The sequence below is a fragment of the Pelodiscus sinensis genome, chromosome 8 (genome assembly GCF_049634645.1).
Source record: "Pelodiscus sinensis isolate JC-2024 chromosome 8, ASM4963464v1, whole genome shotgun sequence".
NCBI classification, from domain to species: Eukaryota; Metazoa; Chordata; order Testudines; family Trionychidae; genus Pelodiscus; species Pelodiscus sinensis.
In genome coordinates this window covers 13,278,501-13,298,930 of record NC_134718.1, presented here as the reverse complement: position 1 = coordinate 13,298,930, position 20,430 = coordinate 13,278,501, and the positions used below count along the sequence as shown (strand labels likewise).

General features: G+C 44.2%; 1 protein-coding gene across 3 annotated transcripts in view; it reads right to left on the bottom strand.

Moving 5' to 3' along the window:
* RET (ret proto-oncogene) overlaps positions 1-20,430 on the bottom strand; it is a 147,871-nt gene that overhangs the window by 29,225 nt on the left and 98,216 nt on the right. For all 3 annotated transcript variants that reach the window (XM_075934775.1, XM_014569202.2, XM_006114405.2), the window contains exons 7-11: positions 10,826-11,084; positions 8,386-8,511; positions 6,703-6,813; positions 3,341-3,454; positions 1,398-1,654 (exon numbers count right to left, since the gene is read on the bottom strand). In XM_075934775.1, coding sequence (XP_075790890.1) covers positions 1,398-1,654; positions 3,341-3,454; positions 6,703-6,813; positions 8,386-8,511; positions 10,826-11,084 — 867 coding nt within the window. The remainder of the gene's footprint in view (positions 1-1,397; positions 1,655-3,340; positions 3,455-6,702; positions 6,814-8,385; positions 8,512-10,825; positions 11,085-20,430) is intronic.

Sequence of the window (20,430 nt, the reverse complement as noted above, 5' to 3'; positions counted from 1 at the left end):
GAGATTCAGGAGACCTGAGCTCTATTCCCCACTCTGCCAATGACCTGCTGGGAGACCTTGGACAAATCACTTTGCTTCTCTGTGCCTCAGTTTCACCATCTATAAAATGAGGAAAATGCTACTGGTCTCCTTTGTAAAACACCTTTGAAATCTACAGAGTGTTTGAAGAGCAAGGTATTATTATTATTTATCCTCATGATAGAAATATTGGTCAGAAAACAAACTGCAAACATGGACAATCACTTTAACTTCGGTGTGGGTTGCACCTCCCTAAACCGGGACTCTCTTGTCCGGCCACATGCATGGTCCGGCAGGACTGTGGATGTTGCTGAACAAGAGAGCCCCCTGGAAGGAGTACCATCAGCTACCCCAGGGCAACAGCAGATCTGTGGTGGTGGAGGGGCTGTGGCAGCAGGGCATCTGGGCAGGGGCAGTCCGTGAGCCGTGGCAGCCTGATCAGAGCTACCTGCCAGCCAGCAGTGGGACTGGTGCTGTGGCAGTGGGACCAGGGCTACATGCTGCTGTGCTGGCAGTGGGGCTGGAGCAGCAGCTATGGCAGTAGGGTTGGGGCAGCCGTGTTGCCCGGCCGGCAGCGGGGCCAAAGGACCTGGCTCTAGGGAGGGGCGACAGGCTGAAGGGGTTGACGACAGTGGACCTTCTCTGGTCCAGCAAATTCACTCTTCTGGGACTGCTCAGGGCCCGAGGGTGCTGTACCAGTGAGGTCCAACCTGTACATTAGCCTAACACTGTACTACAGTCAATGGCAAAAGGCATAAGGGATTAGATTGTATCTGGGCTTCTGCAGTAAGTTATGATCTGTTTAATTACCCTGCATTCCTTAGACACCTTTGCTGTATTCCCTCCAGGGGTGCGATTTTTGTTTTATCTCAATGACAGCAAACCTTTTGGGGAAGCAAAATACAGGACTATGTAGCACTTTAAAGACTAACAAGATGGTTTATTAGGTGATGAGCTTCCGTGGGCCAGACCCACTTCCTCAGATCAAATAGTGGAAGACAATCTGAGGAAGTGGGTCTGGCCCACGAAAGCTCATCATCTAATAAACCATCTTGTTAGTCTTTAAAGTGCTACATAGTCCTGTATTTTGTTTCAGCTACACCAGACTAACACGGCTACGTTTTTATCACTATTCTTTTGGGGAAGGACTTTCTCTAACTAAAGGTGAAATCCTAGGCCTGCTGCAGTCAATTGGGCCAGATTTTCTCCTTTAAAGTTTGTCAAGCACGATGCCACCTCAAATCACAATAAAGTTTGAGGCACTATTGTAATGTATTCAATAGACAACACACCACTTTCCTTAGCAAACCCAATTTATGGCAAAACGAGAGAGCCAAGCCAAATTAGCATGTAATTGAAAAAGTAAAATAAAATCTTACGGGTATTTTAAAGGTGTCCACAGGCACCTGGTTCTCCATCGAGTCCAGAGATGGCCGACGAACATTTGTAGAAGAGTAACTGATGGGGTAGGACTGAGCTGGGCGCCGAAAGGTCATCTCGGCTGAGGCAATTGGTGGCTTTGGAGAATTCTTGTGGTAACGGTGGATGAAATAAGAAGAGAGCAGCACTGAGATAATGAAGGAGAGCAGAACTGCTCCTGCAATCACGGTCTTGCATACGTCATCACACAGTGGTTCTGTGGGCAGACAGGGAGTTGGTTACAGTTCTGCTGGTTTCATTTTCAATTTTTTCCCCATCTTATCTCTTTCCACGCCCCTTTTTGGGAGGTAGTGACCATTCACAACGGCATCTACTTAGACGTTTTGGTATAATGTAAATGTAATTGAATGTCATTTCATAAGCTGCACTAAAACCCTGGATCTAATTCTCATAGAAGGGAGAAGTGGCGCACTTGCGCATACCCATGCAGCAGCAAAATCCTGTTTTTCTAAGATCTTTAGGCAATTGCAGGCTTAAATGCTTCTTAAAACTGTAACTTGATTTATAGCCCATAGTACTAAAGGTACTGGCTTCATCTGAGACTTCTTGCTTGAGACTCATCCTATCATGTATTCATTTGCTGACACCATTGCAGACCCCAGGAACACAGTCCCCTTGATATTCATATCAGATCCACTTCCCCAGCAACTAACATTTTCTCCAGAAGTGTAGATTATCACAGAACCATAGAGCTGTAGGGCTATCTAGTGCATCCCCTTGCACTGTGGGGGGATGTTATAAGTCTCACTTTTCCCTTTTTTTCTACATGGGACGCCCCTCTGTTTTCAGACTGGGGGTTCTTCGTCGTATTATTGTTTTCATTTTGTTTTTTACTGTTCGCTTTATAATATATTGGCTGGTGCCACAAGTCCTTCATAGGGAAGGCTCATTACAAAAACAATCATTACTTTCCCTTTGGCAGGGGCTCCCATTGTGCCTTCCAGTGAAAACAGGACAGGATAGCAATCCTAGAATGGATCAGATAACCCCAGCATCTTCCACAACAGTCTTCTCCCATCTCTGCATTCTGTAGTTGTGATTTTTAAAGCTCACAAGGGGTGCAGAAACTCCAGCCCAATGGAAAGCGATTTCCTAATCAACTTTGAACATTTCAGCCTATGAGTCCCTGCTACAGTCCATTGGAATGTAGACATCTCTGGGGATTGTGGGAGTAGCCAAGCAGTGTACTGTGCAACACTGGATGGGGGGGAGCACTTTGCAGAGAACACATGGACAAAATCCATGGGGGTTCAGAAATGCCCAAATCCAGGAGCTCCTTTCTTCATTCTGGCTGTGTCTAGACTGCATCCCTTTTCCGTAAGAGGGATGCAAATTAGACATATCGCAATTACAAATGAAGCGGGGATTTAAATGCCCCCTGCTTCATTAGCATAAAAATGGCTGCCACTTTTTTCCGGCTCGGAGCTTTGCTGGAAAAAAGCGCCAGTCTAGATGCGGGATCTTTCGGAAAATAAAGCCTTTTCCAAAAGATCCCTTATTCCTCTTAAAATAGGGGATAAGGGATCTTTCGGAAAAGGCTTTATTTTCCGAAAGATCCGCGTCTAGACTGGCCCTTTTTTCCGGAAAAGCTCTGAGCCGGAAAAAAGTGGCAGCCATTTTTATGCTAATGAAGCAGGGGGGATTTAAATACCCGCTTCATTAGCAATTGCGATAGGTCTAATTTGCAGCCCTTTTACGGAAAAGGGATGCAGTCTAGACACAGCCTCTTTGTATACTGGTAGGCCATGAATATGAACATAATTCTTGTGAATGAGTTTGGATGGTTTTATATATCAGAGACAGGAGTATTGTATACAGTAGGAAAGGTTAGTGACATAAGAGCAAGAAGATGGTAAAACCAGCTAATAATCTTTAGACTTACCCTTAATATCATCTTTCTCGCAGTAGCAGTTATGTCTCGGGAAGCAGTAACAAATCCCATGTCCTGACTTAATTCCGTGAATGCCTCTCTCATGCCCACCAATGATGTTTCCAGCTAATGAAATACAGACACAAGCTCAGATTCCCACACAGCAGTTAAAAAGCAAAGCACAAGATTCTTCCACTCATGTGTTTTTGCGGTGTTACCCCCTCAAGTATTTGAAATTTGCCAGTGCAGCTCAGACTAAGTGGCAAAAATGACAAAAGGTCTCTGGATGGGTAAAGTAAAGAGATTAGGGGAACGTGAAAACTACCTGAATACTATTTCTGGGCTCACTAGTCTGATTAGCAATTACTGCTGTTATAGACGATCTAGTTTATAGACTTAAGTATGATAGATAAAATAGATGTAGGACACAGAATTTATTTTGGATTATGTCTTTACTTCATATGTAAACAATAGGTGGATATGTCCTTTATTTAAAATGGCCTTTAAATGTTGAATATGAATATCCATTATTTAATGTTGATTCCCACTGCCTTGTCAACACTCCAAAATCTTCCTGAAATAGTTTCATTTTTTCTCTCTCCTTCTGCTGCTCTGGGACTGTTTTGTGGCTTATACATGTGGGAGACAGCCATTGAGTGGCCAAAGCAGGGAGTTGGTGGTCCGGAGATGTGGGTTCTAGTTGTTGTTCTGACAACCGTTTGCTCTGACCAAACACTGCAGTTGAGATGGAAGCAGAGAAGGCTGGATGATTAGATTACCAGGGAAGACAAAAGGTGATCCCATTTTCTTTGAAGTTCAGGTTCTGTAGAATCTAATCTTACAGCTGAATTTACAATTGTTGGTCTGGAGAAACCCCTTCAAAATCTCTTAGCTGGGTTCTCATGGCACAGCCAGTCCCGAAACACCCCCTTCCCCCACCCAGCTACCATTTAGTATTATCTCTACTGTATGTCATACTCTATTAAGGTGTCTTATTTAGTACCTAAACAGGTTACCTGAGCTTGAGGGTTACAATAGCAGAACCAATAGCTTTAGCTTGAAAGAGCCCATTGCAAGTGGCATCTGGGAGTGCATGAAAATATAATTTTGGGGATGTAAGTGCCAAGTGCCTGCCCAGCAAAATGTTAGATGAATGATAAAAATAAATATTGCAGCAGCTGTCTTTATATACACAACGTTCTTGGCATTACTGCATCCAAGATTTTATGATATGTTGATTGCTTTTGCCAAAGAAATGCCTTCTGCTGGTAAAAGCAGAGATAACAGTACTTTGTCAGCACATCTGAACTCTTGAAATGCCCTAATTTCTCCATCTGTAAACATATTGGCTATGAGCACCAATCCCATATCCTGAAGTACTCAAATTTATAACAACACTCTCAATTCATGTGTTAACAAGATGGGGTACATAACATCTTGAAAGCTTGTGTTACTTGCTTTTTTCTATTGCCTAACAAGATTCCATTTCTTTCAGCCTTCTGTCAAGCAAACCATCTGACACCACATATGTTCAACATTACAGATTTTGGGGACGCAGCCTCTAACACATTATTTGCTGCTTGTAAAATGACAGCTGATTTCACTTATCACCAGTGAAGATGTTTTCAGATTATAGTAAAATATCTAGGATCTCCTGAAGCATTTCTGCCACTTTAAAGTTTATGTTTTGTGCACAGAGATAAGATCCACTGAGGTTTTATTTATACCGTGTCTCAGCCTGTATCAGCTGGGGTGTAAATTCTAATACGCACCAGCATGCTGCATACTACCTGGCCCATGTGGATCCTGTTGGTATGTACTAAAAATTCCCTAGTGAACACCAGCAGGGCCAATTAGTGTGGAACATGTTGGTATGTGCTAGGAGTTCTCCCCCATCTGATACAGACCGGGGCTTGGTCTACACTAGGACCTTAGTCTGAAACAAGTCCCCCAAGGTTGAATTTGTATATACAGCTGACTGACTGGACGGGGCTGATTAATCACTTGTGAAGCTGTGCTGCTGCGTAGCTTAGAGGGAACATTGGTGCACAGAAGTCAAATTTAGTAATTTTGAAATAATCTCCTAGGCTGTGTCTATACTGGGCCACTTATTCTGGAAAATCAGCTGCTTTTCCGGAATAAGCTGCGAGCTGTCTACACTGGCCCTTGAATTTCCGGAAAAGCAACGATGCTCTACTGTACAAAATCAGCCGCTATTCCGGAAAAAACTATTCTGCTCCCGCTCGGGCATAAGTCCTTATTCCGGAACACTGTTCTGGAAAAGGGCCAGTGTAGACAGCCCCGTAGTCTTTTCCGGAAAAAAGCCCCGATCGCGAAAATAGCGATCGGGGCTCTTTTCCGGAAAAGCGCGTCTACATTGGCCACAGACGCTTTTCCGGAAAAAGGGCTTTTCCGGAAAATCAGCCTGCCAATGTAGATGCTCCTTTTCCGGAAAAACTGAAAACGGAATAGTATTCCATTTTAAGCAGTTCTGGAAATTCATGCCAATGTAGACACAGCCCTAGTGTAGACATAGCCTAACACTGGAGACAATCCCTGAGAAAACCAGAGACACAATCATGCTCTGAATAAATTCAGTGAACCCTGCTCTAGACTAGGGAGTTATTTCAAAATAACCCCCTTGAAATAATAAGTGGAGCGTCCACACTACCAAGCCCATTATTTCAAAATAACGGGCTGATTATTTTGAAATCTGTGCTCCTATTTTCCTCGCGGAATAAGCTTATTTTGAAATAGTTATTTTGGGAGTTATCATTTCAAATGTAGTTATTTCATAATCATTTCCTAGTGCCCTAAGAGATTGGCTACTGAGGCTATGTCTAGATAACATTTTATTTTCGAAAGAGGATATGCAAATTCCCCGGGAATTTGCATATTTTCTTCCGATCTCAAATTTCGAAAGTGAAAGTAGTCTGGATGCGTTTTTCAGAAAAAACAACCTCTTTTTCGAAAAAAAAACTGCTCTTCCTTAAAAAATGAGGTTTACGCGTTTTTTTCAAAAAACGTTTTTTTCTCCGAAAAAAACACGTACAGACTACTTTCACTTTTGAAAGTGAGATCAGAAGAAGATCCTCTTTTTTTTATCCTCTTTCAAAAAAAAATTTAGTTTAGAGGTACCCTGACTGTAAAGGGTGCAAGATTGGGCCCAAAACTTGGAACTTTGCACAACTCAAACATCAGCTAAAAGACAGCTGTAACACTGTAATAGAGATTTTTGTGTTTAATGTATCCACCGTTTTAAAAAGGACTTGGCCACAAGAAAGTAGAGCCTGGACCAATATTGCACAGCTTTCACACACAAATTAATATTTTATATGTATTATATTTTATACTGACGTTAAAACAATCCATACTTGTGCAATCTTGAGGGCACACCGATGGATCTTTGCTCTCTAAAACATCACAGGTGCCATCTGGACAAGTCCTGATGCTTGGGGTGCAGGTAGAATAATTTGTGGTGATTCCTGAGAACATACAAACACACAACAGTCCAAATACCACAATGTTTAAAAGAGAAGTTCATTGCACTCTCTTGGGGCATGTTGACACACCAAGGCCAGATTTTAAAAGAGCTGTGCCAATTAAAAAAATAATAATCACACTTCTGTCTATAAATTCTCTATCTGCTGGTTTTAAAGCTAATATGAAAGATGATGATAACAGTAAGTGATACACTAGTACAGTAGACTTCCGATAATCCGGAACCTATGGGACCTAGGTGGTGCCGGATTATCAAATATGCCGGACTATCAGGAGGTACTATAAGCTGGTTATATATATACACTGTATACATTATATACTGTATATAAAGTGTTCTTAACCCTTTTTATTGTGCATACCATATACTGTAATGTTTTAGTTTTTTTAAGCCTTTTTTACCCTTTTTGCTCAGTTCAGCTGCTGCCGCTGTTATCTTGTGACTCTTTTTTTGCCGAAATTCACTCACTAGGCTCTTGCCATTTTGATGCCGGAATATCAGGAGTGCCGGACTATTGGATGCCGGACTATTGGAGTTTTACTGTATGTGTTTCACTATGTTTTCAGTTTGCCTACTTTGTACATTTGACAGCCCTTTCTGCACCATCAGTTTCAGTGATAATGATCTGGCCTGTCATTTGCCACAAAGGTAGATCAGACACTCTGAGCATGAATTATGGCCTTCAAAACTGTTGATCTCTTTTTAAACATATTTTCATAAGACTTGCAAATAGTTGGGGGGAAATTGCAATACTGATGGAAGGACAAGAGTAAAACATCAAGTTTGCCATGGAATACTTAAGAATACCATCATTGCTCACATAAGCAATCTTCAGTAAGCATTACAAAACCTACATTCTCATTTGGGCAGTCATTTCCAGCTGAGACCTCTCTTGTACCAGCCAGTATCTGCAGGTCACATTGAATGGTGGGATTGTGTAGAACTTGAGTTGTTCCACACTCAGGGCAGGGCTACGCTGGCAGAAGAAATTGATGCAATATATGCAACTTCAGCTATGTGAATTACATAGCTGGAGTCGATGTACCTTGCATAGATTTTCTGGGGTGTCCTCACAGAGGGAGGTCAATGGGCTAAAGGCTCCCATTGACTTCCTTTACTCTTCCAACAGCAAGGAATACTGGCACCAACAGGGGTGCCCTCAGTATTCAATTTAGTAGGTCTTTATTAGACCCAGTAAATCAAATCCCGGAGGATCAATTGCCAGAGCATTGATTCTTTGATAAGTGGGGACATGGCCTCAGCTCAAGATTGCAAGGGGTTATGCTGCATCCCACAGATTGTATTTGATTGCTGATTTGGTACCTGCAGGTGCTGTGATGGGACTGGGTTCATGATGATGACTGTCCCTTAACTCTGCTGTCCTCGATTCAGCAGGTTTAATTTGTGCATTATTTATACTAAAAGTTCTGGGTGATTTAATATGCTATGGGTAGCTCTTCTACTGGCACAGATCAGCCCAATTCCATTATAATCGATGGAGCTGTTCTAATTTAACATCAGCTGACAATCTGGCTAATCGTGCAGTGCAAGTGGGTACCTTTTCCACTTCCCTGTCTCCACTGGCATTTTCCTGTTAGCACGCCGACACCTCCACACTCTTCACATTCGGCCCGATGCTTATTAACTGCACAAGATTCAGGGCAGTCCTCTTCTTTCTTTACAACTGCATGGAACGGAAGCAAGCGATTGTGAGGCCTCAGCAGATGGCTCGGCAGAGGTGAATACACATGCAAGGCAGCTGGGCTAAAAGAAGGAGAAATTCCTTTTTCTAGGTTAAAAATGAGAGCTCACAGTTGACTCTGAGGACCTCTCCCTGAGTATTTTTAGAAGAAAGACTGGTCACATTTTCCCCACTCAGTATCATAGGGGAGGGGATGGCAGAATTGCTCTGATTGCCAAGGCCACTGACAGAGGGGGCACAAGGGGGGAAGCTGCCTGGTCATTTCAAAGGGCCTGTGGCTCCCAGCTGCTGCTGCTCCTGCAGCTGTGACATCAGCCAGAGCTCTGGGCCCTTTTAAATTGCAGCCAGAGCCTCGGGCTGCACAGTCAAGACAGTGCAGAAAGGCTGGGAGGGAGAGGCTAGCCCCCAACCCACCCCTTTTGCTTAAGACCCAGGCCCTTCTGGGAGGGCGGGGCTCGGAGCCGCTTCCCTACTTCTGCACCTTTCCCAAGGGGCTGGCATTATCTGTCCTCAGCCCTATTGATTGCTGGGCATAATGCCTGGAATTATACCTGGGCAACATGATGCACTAACATACTCATTATACAAGCAATGGATTCAGAATAAAACAGCTGATGAAGGCATGAGCCTTGGAATTTGCACTAGTGTGACCCTGGGCCAGCAAACAACAGATGGCAAGGCGAGGTTCTGACTGCAGCTAACACAAAGCTCTGGCAAGAGGAATGTCACTACTGATCCTCCATGTCCATTTCCCCAGCCTGCCCCCCACACTTAAATTCCGAGGTCACATTATTACATAACTCAAAGGAATGGGGCAATCAATGGCTGGGAGTTAACTGTTCTGCACAAGAGTTCTCAAAGTCCAGGACTAGACTAGGGGAGAAAGTCTACCTAAGATATACACCTCCAGCTACATCGAATTTCTGTGGCTTTCCCACTATAGGAGTTGATGGGAGAAACTCTCCTGTTGACTTCCCTTCCTCCTCACAACTTGGTGGTTAACTATGGGAGTGTAATCAGTGATTGATTTAATAGGTCCTTACTACGTGCACTAAATCAAACCCCAGGAGATCAATTTCCACAGTATCGATCTCCTAGTAAGTGAAGACAAGCCCTTAAAAAGTACCTAATGGTTTAGTTAGTAGATTGCAGTATAGTCCTAGTCTGTTCTTGTAACCCAGGGAGATGTTACAGCATTTTACTTACACAGATCTTCCCTTTTCTGTGAAGTTTAAACCCGCATGCTTATGCTACAACGAGCCCAGTGTGGTAAATACTAGACAACGATTGAGTAAAATGAATATACCAGCAAAAATAAATACAATAAAAATGGTTTCAAGCCCATTTGAATTCACAGTGACATCTTTGTGCAGCAGAATCATGAGTTACATATTTTGAGGCTACCATAAGGACATAAACATTATGGAAAGTATAAAAAAGAAACAAATGGAAGAGAACTTAACCCTAATATAGAGTACACGTACTACCATTCTGTCTACTCCATCTGTTTCTGTAATGTTCCCCTGCCTGGTTTTAAGCAGCCTGATTATGACTACAGCATGAACAACAAAATGAGAAGCATCTAGCATAACTTCAGTGCCTCCAGAGTGGATTTGAAGTTTTAAACTTCAGTCCAGGAGAGAGTGTCTATTGCTACATATGCACTACAGTGAATATTTATTACAAGGAAGCGAAATGGCTCATTTACTGTTCTTTGCGATAGCATGTATTCAACTCTATGCACAAACCTAAATCTGTATACCAAACATTCTGCATGAGTATTTAGAGGAGAAATACGGAGAAAGGTGCCTCTGGCAAGAAACAAAATACAGGACTATGTAGCACTTTAAAGACTAACAAGATGGTTTATTAGATGATGAGCTTTCATGGGCCAGACCCACTTCCTCAGATCAAATAGTGGAAGAAAAGAGTCAGCTCCCAAGATCCCAGGTTCAAATCTGCCTTGGTGGTTGTTACAAATGCACTATAAAAATTCCTCTCTGGCAAGAAAAAACGCTTTGAGGTGACAAAACTGCAGAGGGATACAGGTAGATGAAATACACTGTATAGAACACACACACAGTGTGGATTCTTACAGAGCTAATGTTGGTTTATAACAAAAGCAATTGCATTTGTCAAAACTCCTTTTCTATCTAACACAATACCTCTCCTCACATATCCTCTGGACATTGGTTTTCAACTTTTTGTTCTCAGGACCCCCTTGAAGAAAAATCGTTGATGCCCGCACTCCAACATAATTTGACTAGATTTCCTCCCCTGAACCTCAGATACTTACTTGTTCCCTCCAGAGTAACAGTGAGCTGGGTTTTGGCATGCTTCTTACTTTGCTTGTCTGAGGCAACAACCGTGTATTGTACTTCTTTGCATTCAGGTCTGTGTAGTACAGAAGAGTCATTCACATAGAGGCTTCCATACTTGTCCTCCCGGCCCTGAAGTATCCCAACAGCATAGCAACTGGCATTGGAGGGCAGCAACCTGTAGGTGATGTTTACGCCACAGAACTTCATGCAGTTTTCAATGCAGATTTTACCTATCTGGGCTCAAACAACAACAAAGACATCACAAACCACACTAACACAGTGGTATCATTAATGATAGTTTGTGCTTCCTCACAAATCTCTCACAGAGGTTAGAGCTTGTTAAATAACATTTGGTGGGCGACATTCAGCATTTCCCTGTCTACTGTTCTTACACGACTCCCCTCATAACAGTATCTGAGAGCCTCAAAGCACCTCTGTGAGGAAGGGAAGTAGCATTCTCCCAACTTTACAGACAGGAAAATGAGATCGTCATGGACCTGTCCAAGGTGACACAAAATGTCTGTGGAAGAGCAGGATTTGAACCCAACTCTCCCAACTCAAAAGCGAGTGGCCCATCCTTGGACATCATTCTGTCTCTTATTCAGTTCCAAGAAGCCAAAATATGCTTCTTTCATAGATACTTTACAGGGATCTCACTAGAAAATACTTCTATATTAGTTATAAATGAGTCTATGAGAGTGTCTATTCACATGCAAAGACATAATTCCACACATTTCATCTACACGCAACTCCCATGGACAAGAAGAGGACGTGTGAGTGGAAAACAGTGGCAGCCTCAGGCCCCCAAATCTACTTTTTTTTTATTGGAGAACCAGCAAAACCAAGTTATTCCGAACAAAATAGGTCCATTAGTACTACAGATGAATAGAAGCATGCTGCACGTGCTAAAATTTCTGGACCGGATACTGTTTTCAGTTTTGCTGATGAAGTCAAGGAACACTCTTACAGTGAGAGAAGTGAGAATCAAGTCCTGTCTATGTTGAAAGCATGATGTGGAAATTAGAATGAACTGAATTTTTTCCAATCTTAAAATTGAAGAAAAAAAAAAGGAAAGTCTTTATTTTTATTTTCTCACAAGCTATAGAGCCGGTAGAAAATTTTTAAGTTCCAGAATTCTCCCATTTTCCCCCCTAACTTTGAAATAAACAAACAACCTTCCTCCAACAAACAAAACTATATTGTAAAAATATCACAGATTTCTCCTTTCCCCTCTCTTTATTAAACTTCACAGAGACTTTTTTTTATTACTCTACCAAACTGAGATGACTTTACGAATGACCTAAGAATTGAGAATATGGCATTGCGTTCACACACACACACCGAAAATGAAGCAGAATCAGCATTTTTTAAATTATATTTTCCAAATGACTGAGTTTTGGCTTAAAAAATTGCAATGTGGCAAAAACCAGGTTTTTTACTCCTTCTCTATTGGGCTTTTTAGAAGGGAGCAAAATAAACCAATGTTTGCATTCAGAGCGACAAGGAGATATAACGAAGTTGCTGCTTCAGAAGCCAAACTTGAAAGTGTCCCTGCTGCATACATGAGCAAATAGGTGCATGTAAAAACCCTACGCTGGCATTAGGAACTGTGTAATTAGGTTCCGTGTGCACAAAATGGAGCAGGGCTCTGTGGCCCACCAGACAGAGTATTGCAATGGGAATCAAAAGACCTGGACTTATTCCCAACTCTGAAACTAACTTGCTGCATGACTCAAGTCAAATCACTTCACTGCTCTGTTTCCCCTCCTACCTTTTGTCTGTCTATTTAGCTTGCAGGCTTTTTGCCTCAGGGGCTGGCAGTGTTTGTAAGGGTGACTTAGAACAAAAGAGCCCTGATCTCAGTCGAAGTAGGAGCAACAATAAATCAGATCATAAATACAGTAATACTAATAACATTAGGAAGGGCAATCTAAAGAGCCACATTTTCAACCACTAAGGAGAAAGCTTGCAATGGAAATCATTTATCTGACCTCAGGGCAATATATCCATTGGCAGACAATTTGTTTTTTAATTCTAAGAAAACTCAAAACTTTCTGAAAGTTGTATAACCTAAAACTTCCTTCTTGAGAGGTTGAAACTTCAAATTAGACAGAGTAAAATATTTTTCTGCAACAAAGACAATGCAGTAATTACTCCAAAAACAAAAGAGATGGCATTCTTAATGAAAAGAGACAGAAAGCTAATGGAGAGAAATTACACAAGTATTATCCCAATGTTCTAATTATTCACCGCTGAGATACAAGTGGCACAATACTATAGTCAGATGTTTCTGGCCAACAGGAGCATCCAAAAGTCTTTAAAAGAAAGGTCATCTCCTTCCATTTGCTGGTGGCAGTTAAGCATTGTGATTTTAAAATGAAAACCAGGGAGAGAATTATTACTGTTGGAATTTCTGCCTACAGTAGTATACATGCTAGAGCATTCTGCATTCTGAAACTATTTATCTAAGCAGCACAGGGATTTACATTCCTGTATCCTGTCCAATTCATATAGTGCCTGATCCAAAACCCGTCTACGTCTTTCCACTGATTTCAATGAGATTTGAATCAGCCCCAACACAGCATTTGCTTTGTTCATGGGTACAATTTCAAGGGTGAGGGTGGAGGGAGATTTGAGGCGGGTCATCTTTAATTTAAAACACTTATGGTTCGTTTTAAATTTATGCCCAATGCGCCTCGAGCACACGGAGAAAGGCTTCTTCTAGCATGTTTAAAAATAAATCTAAGAAAATCCATTTCCTGAGGTGAAACTTCATCCTTGGATTCAGATTAGCGAGAAAGGCCCAGAAGTTCTGGGCATGTATTGGAAGGTCCCATTTTACTGCGCTTACATTTCTGTATTTCCATTCATGTCCCTGATCACGTAGGGCCCTGTGGTACTTTCTGGCAGAAGAATGCGCAGAGAGGAATAGAACAACCCCGACGCTAGGCTGTGCAGACTGCCACGGAACTGCCAGGCACACAAGCCGGGGAGGAGAAGGGGAGTTAAAGGAGTTAAGGCTGCGATTGCTTTCAAGTCCCTGGCTGGATACAAGGTCCCTTCTAGAAGCAAGTCTCTCAGGGATGACAGCACAGCAGATGCTGGGCTGCACTGGCACTGACTTAGCTCTGTATTCCCTGCCAAGATGGTTCCAAAGCGCAGCAGGGGAAAATGAAAGCCACCGCAAGCAGCGTTAACCACAGTTATTATATGGACTTCAGATTGAGTGTTCCCTGTCTGCTCCTCCCCTCCGTTAAGTCATTCTCACTCTCTCCACAGGGCCTGGCCGCCAGAGAGATTTCCTGTGAAGGGGATGGAAACGTCTGTGCAGAGCATTAGGGGATAGAGAAGCTTCTTTCACAGCCAGATTTCCCTTCGTGCAGCTCCGCAAGCAGAACTGCTCTCCTCTGTTTCTAGTGCAGGGGTGGGCAGTAATTTCTGATGGGGGCCACTCCCAAGAGTCTGGAAAGTGTTCAAGGGCCGCACTTTTCCATGGTGATAATGGAGGAGGTGCAGGGACGGGGATGGAGGTTGGGTGCAAAAGGGAACTTCGGGTAGGGATTAGGGTGCAGGAGGGAGAATGGGTCTGGGATGGAGTTTGAGTGAAGGAGGTAGTTGTGACCTAGAGCAGGGAACTGGGGTGCAGGGTTTTGGGATGTGACCTAGGGCAGGAGGGGACTGTGATCCTGGGCAGGAGATTGGGGTGCCAGATCTGGGAGAGGGTATGGGTGCATGTGGAGTAGCAGGGCAGGAGTGTGGGGCAGAGGGTTGGTAAAGGGAGGGGCTGAGGTTCCAGAGCCAGGTTCTTGCCAGGAGACTTACTAGCCTGCCTGCCTGCCTGCCGAGCTAAAGACTTGCAGAGCTTGCCTGCTCAGCTATGTGCTTGAGCGAGTAAGCAGTAGGGTTGTGCTTTGTGGCTGCTTGTTATTCAAGCAGGCAGCTCCCATTGGCCAGTGTCTGTCCAGAAACCGGCCAATGGGATTATGCTGGGGGTGAGAGCAGCATCTGAATCTTCCCAGCATCTGAATCTTCCCCCCTCTCCCCCCCGGACTCAAAGAGAAAGCGCCCTGCAGTCACATTTCTGAGCAGCATGCTGGGCTTCGGGGTAAGCAAAGGAGCCTGCCCAGGGCTCCCCACTGCCTCTCTGGGCTGGATCCGGCAGCTTGGCAGACTGGCTCCAGCCCACGGGCTGTATTTTGCCCAGGCCTGGTCTAGCAGCATGTTTCTTCTACCTCAGGATTATACCACTAGTAAAATAATTCTCATGGAAACACGGGTGACCTCAAACATACTTCACTGTAGCCTCACTGGATTTGGACAGAAACAGACAGCTAGGGTTGCCAGATGGTTTAGCAAAAAAATACTGAACACCCCCCCCCCCCCCAACCAAAAAAAAAACCCACTGGGGAAAAAAATCTGTTGAGGGAACAAAAAAGGGGGGAGACCAAAGTTGTTGAAAAAAAAATAGAAAAAAAGGGACCCCAAGAGTTAAGCAAAAAAAAAAAAATCCCCCAAATAAAACAGCATTAAAACAGCATGGCCCCTTTAAGAAAACTCTATGCTTTTTGCCGGTGTCCATCTTGTTTTCCTGATCGGAGTCAGAAGGCAGCTTCCCTGCAGAACCAGGTAATCTGGGGAGAGTCCGGGGACCTGAGGTCCGAGGGGGAGGGTGGGAGCTGTGCCTGGTTGCTGAGTATGTGTAGGGTTATCAGGTATCTGGTATTTTCGCCTCCTGGCAGGGGGAAAAAAACCGAAAATACCGGACATTTTAGGTGTCTGGTATTTTCTGATTTTTTTTACCAGACAGGCGGTGAAAATACCGTACTGTCCAGGTGAATACCAAACACCTGGCAACCCTTATGAAGGGGAATGCTGCTCCGTACTCAGAAAATCCTCAGGTAAGCAGCAGGACTGTGACCCAATGTCAGGGCAGGATTCAGGCAAGAAGCAAGATGGGTATTAAAAGAGAGGCAATCCGTTAACACCCAAACACCTTGATTTTCAGAAATGGTGGGAAGGGAGAAATTAATCTGGAGAGGTACAAGACAGGTAATCTTTGGAAGGCTTGAGGAATGGATTGTGGTGCTCCCTTCCAGTGAATTTCAGTGGGGTTTGAGGGCCCAACTCCCCTGGGCTCCTTTGAAAATCTCAGCATGAGCTTTTCATCATTGGTCTAGATAAATGCGTATAGGGCTCCAAGTCCTTTGAAGAGCTAAATGCGGTGCATAGGTTCTGTCAGGTCACACTCTTGTAACTCCACTCAGCTGGCTGCTAACATGACAAAATGGCCTCAGCTTGAAAGTGAATGAGCTCTTGTGTTTTCCTTAGAGTGGGAGGCGTTTCAGCCCTGCACTGCTGGGGCTAATTATAGTGAATTATGCATAATGCTTTGATGACATCGGAGTTCCATTCTTCAGGAATTAAGCTGCTCGCATCAACTTGGGCTCATGTCAGGCCACTCTGAACCTTCAAATCACCTCTCAGAAGTGAGAGGAGAACACCTCACCGCCTGAGCAAGCCATTCCCATTCTGGCTTTGATCCCCCTTTCCTCCTGGTTAAACCTCCGAACAGAATGCCTTCGGGAATCAGCATTCAGCAAGCACTGAATGACCTGGCTTCCAGAGACTCCGAGCTCTTCCTCTCATAATCATTTCCCTCTCACTACTGCCATCCAGTGACACTAGGCGGCTCCATGTCAGGAAGTGAAGCTGTAATTCCATTCCAAAGGCAAAATGTTCAATGGTTCCAACACAATGGAAAGTCTGTGGCTTGCACACATTGTCTTTCTGTGCCGGTCTCTAATTTGTGATGCTTGGGAACAGTGAATTCTATCAGAAAAAAGCTCAAGCTAGAACCACAGAAAACAATGTCTCTGGATTTAGGGGGTCAATATTCAGATTCATATGTGGCTCAGGTTCAGCTCTAGCTATTCTGGGCCAGATTAGAAATCCCTTATTCACATGACAAAGCAGCTACTCCCCTGAATCTCCCCCATTGGTTTCAATGGAGCTGCTAGTAAAAGTAAATGCACACCACTAAGAGCAAGAGGTTCCTAATCTGGTACTACAAAAGTCACTTGCAAAGGAGCTGTGCTTCTTCACAGATTGCACCAGGTGAGCAACAGTATTTACAGTCAAGTTTCTCACAGACCAGAGTCTGCAAAACTAGAGGGAAAACCTCAAGTGACACAAATAAAGCCACCCACCACACCTTGCCTCTTTGTTGGCATTCTCTGTGAAGCTCCCAATGACTGGATTGGTTTGGTGACTCTACGTTCTACTTGTTAGCAATGGTCACTGCAGTCCAGTGTTGTCTTCAAGTCATCATTGTCAAGTCCAAGTCGAGTCTCAAGTCACTACAGTTCAAGTGTCAAGTCGAGTCTCGAATCCCTAAAGTCACTTTTGAGTCAAGTCCCAAGTCGAGTCTCAAGTCTTAATTTAAAAAAATGTCAAGTCACTTTTGTACAAGCCATTAATATTGGCATTTTCGGACAATTTTTTCACCAAGTCGATTTAACAAAATTAGCAAGTCTCAAGTCGAGTCTCAAGTCACAAACAATGAACCCGAGTCGAGTCTCAAGTTGAGTCACTTAGGCGACTTAAGTATCAGAGGGGTAGCCGTGTTAGTCTGAATCTGCAAAAGCGACGAGGAGTCCTGTGGCACCTTATAGACTAACTGAAGTGTAGGCGACTTAAGTCAGACTTGAGTTCAAGTCGTGGGACTTGAGTCAACAACTCTGCTGCAGTCCCTGCCTGATGACCAATGGCTGGGAAGCTGGCATTTCTATTGTCTGTGGGGTGCCTAGTCTGCTATCTCCAAACCAGCTGCACATTCCAGGAACACTAAATTTGCATCAAAATTAAACTGAAAGCCAGATGATATCTGTAGCTTTCCCTTTTTATTCTCTGCGATAAACTTGCAAGTTTGACTATTTAGTTTACTTCACAAAAGGAAAAAACAACCAAGATAGTCTCAAGAGTGTTATAACTACGCAGGATTTCTTATGTCTCTATTTGTGACAAGGTTTTGGAAACATTTTATCTTTCCAAAACATTCATTCTAATGAGCTAATTTAGTATTAATGGGCATGTTCTGCAGGAATTTCACTGCAATTTACCACTGATTAATGTCAATCTGTTGGAAATGTTACTGTAAGGCATTATTAATGGCAATGATGGTGATTAAGCTAAAATGAGGGTTAAATTAGGAAGCACATTAATTACTGAGTAGTTGTTACCTAGGGGAAATCCATTAACACGTTGCAGAAGGTAGTATGAGCATCTTTCCCATTTCTTTTTTTTTTTACCCTTTACTGTTGTCATTCTTTCCCACAATGTACTGCAAACAGTGTCCAAAAAGCTTTGTCCGATGAACAACCTCAGGAAGTATTTGTTTGCTCTACGAATTTTAATATGGAGGCTTTAATAGAAGCAGAGTTGTGGTGTAATAATCTGTAATAATATCTCGAACATTCACATGTACTGATTTTATGAATATTGTATATGACTTTCCTGCACTGATCTAGCTCAGAGGTGGGCAATAACACAGTGGTGGTTCACCAGGCTTAGTCCTTGACTGGCTGCCACCGCTATATTTACCTGCATGACTACAGATACCAGAAATCACAGCCCCCATTGTCCGTGGATCGCCATTCCTGGCCATTGGGTGTGGTGGGAAGTGTTGCAGACCCATTGGGCCTGGGACGGTGATCAGCCAATACCTGTGGCTGTACAGATAAATATATTTTGGGGGGCCTGCAAGGAGCTAACCCTGTCAGACCGGATCTGGCCCGCAGTCCAGTATTCGCTCACCCCGATCTGGTTTAATAGGGGAGAATGGGAACAATAAGCAGGGAAGCAACACTTGTAAAAACATCAGATAAAAACATCAGCATAACTGAGAAAGACAAAGGGTCTTGTTTGCTAGCTTCTAACAACTTCTCTCCTGCTCTAAACCTTGCCTTGCGGGAGCTAGGAATTGCCAAAGGGCTGTGAACATTTTAAAAGTGCATTGAGTCTTGTGGGGGGAGGGGAATGAGTTGCAAGGGGGTGTCAGTGAGCTCTCCCAGGCTGAGGCCTTGTCTACAAGTACAGGTAGATCGATGCTGTGGGGCTCAATCTCCCGGGGGTCAATTTAGCGGGTCTAGTAAACACCCACTAAATCAACCGCTGATCATGCGCTCATCAACTCCTGTACTCCATCAGATCAAAAAGAGTACGGGGAGTTGACAGGAGAATTTCTCTCGTCAACCCCTCACAGTGGAGATGTCATGTAGACTCCAGCTATGCTAGTCTCATAGTTGGAGTCTCATAGCTGGAGTGGTATAACTTAGCTTGAGATCGCCCCCTAGTGTAGGCCTGGCCTGAGAAAGAGAGCAGCCCTGTGAAGAGATTCTATAGGGAGCAGTGCTCCTAGAATGCTCATGGATAAGAGGGGTAAACACCTAGCCACATGTGGTGCACTGAGCTGTTTTAAGATCTCCTTTCTCTTTGTTCTAAATAAACAAGCCTTTGCATGGAGCTGTTTGGTCACTTGTCACTGTTGTCATTGCTCTGGAGGGAAGGCAATGCAGGGCATGAGCCTGAGTCAGCCCTGCTAGGTAATCACGATTCGCACCGGGCACTCCAGCCCCCAGGATGTGCAGGATGTGAGAACCACAGGATTCCGTCATGAGCCAGGTGGTGGCTAGAGACTGAGACCTGGAAGTGGGGGCCCTCCACAAGACCAGGGTGCATCAGAGATGCAGTTGTAATACAGCGACGGCATCATGTACACAGTACGATCCATCACATCGATTTAATGTCTGACAAGGCTTGGGTTGGAGTGATGTGCAGAGTGCGAAACACGCCCTCATATTTCTGACTTCTCAAGCCTGTCCTACCTGAGGCGCTAGTGACCATACACCAAGGACAGGTGCTTTGCCTTTCAGCTGGAAAGTCTGTCATATCAGAGCAATGCAGGCCAGGAGAAGCCCACATAGAAGGAGGCGGCGATGACCATGTGGCAGGTAGGCACCACCTTGTTGCTTGTGTGGAAAGAGCAAGTAGGAATGATGATACTATCTACAGGTAGTTACGTACAAGATAGGGACTGTAGGTTTGTTCTTAAGTTGAATCTGTATGTAAGTCGGAACTGGCATCCAGATTCAGCCGCTGCTGAAACTGACCAGCGGCTGACTACAGGAAGCCCGAGGCAGAGTTGCTCTGCCCCGGGCATCCTGGAATCAGCTGCTGATCAGTTTCAACAGGCTGAATCTGGACGCCAGTTCTTACATACAGATTCAACTTAAGAACCCCAGGCGTTCCCAAGTCAGCTGCTGCTGAAACTGATCAGCGGCTGATTCCAGGAAGCCCGGGGCAGAGAAACTCTGCCTCGGGCTTCCTGTAGTCAGCGCTGGTCAGTTTCAGCAGCGGCTGACTTGGGGACGCCTGGGGCAGAGCAGCTGGGGTGCTGCCCAGAGCGGCGCTACGGGACCAACCGGCAGTGCCCCAGCTGCTGTACCACAGGCGTCTGGAGCAAAGCCATGGAGCACGGGGGCAGCGGGACAGCCCAGATGCGCCGTGGCTGTCCTGCTGCCCG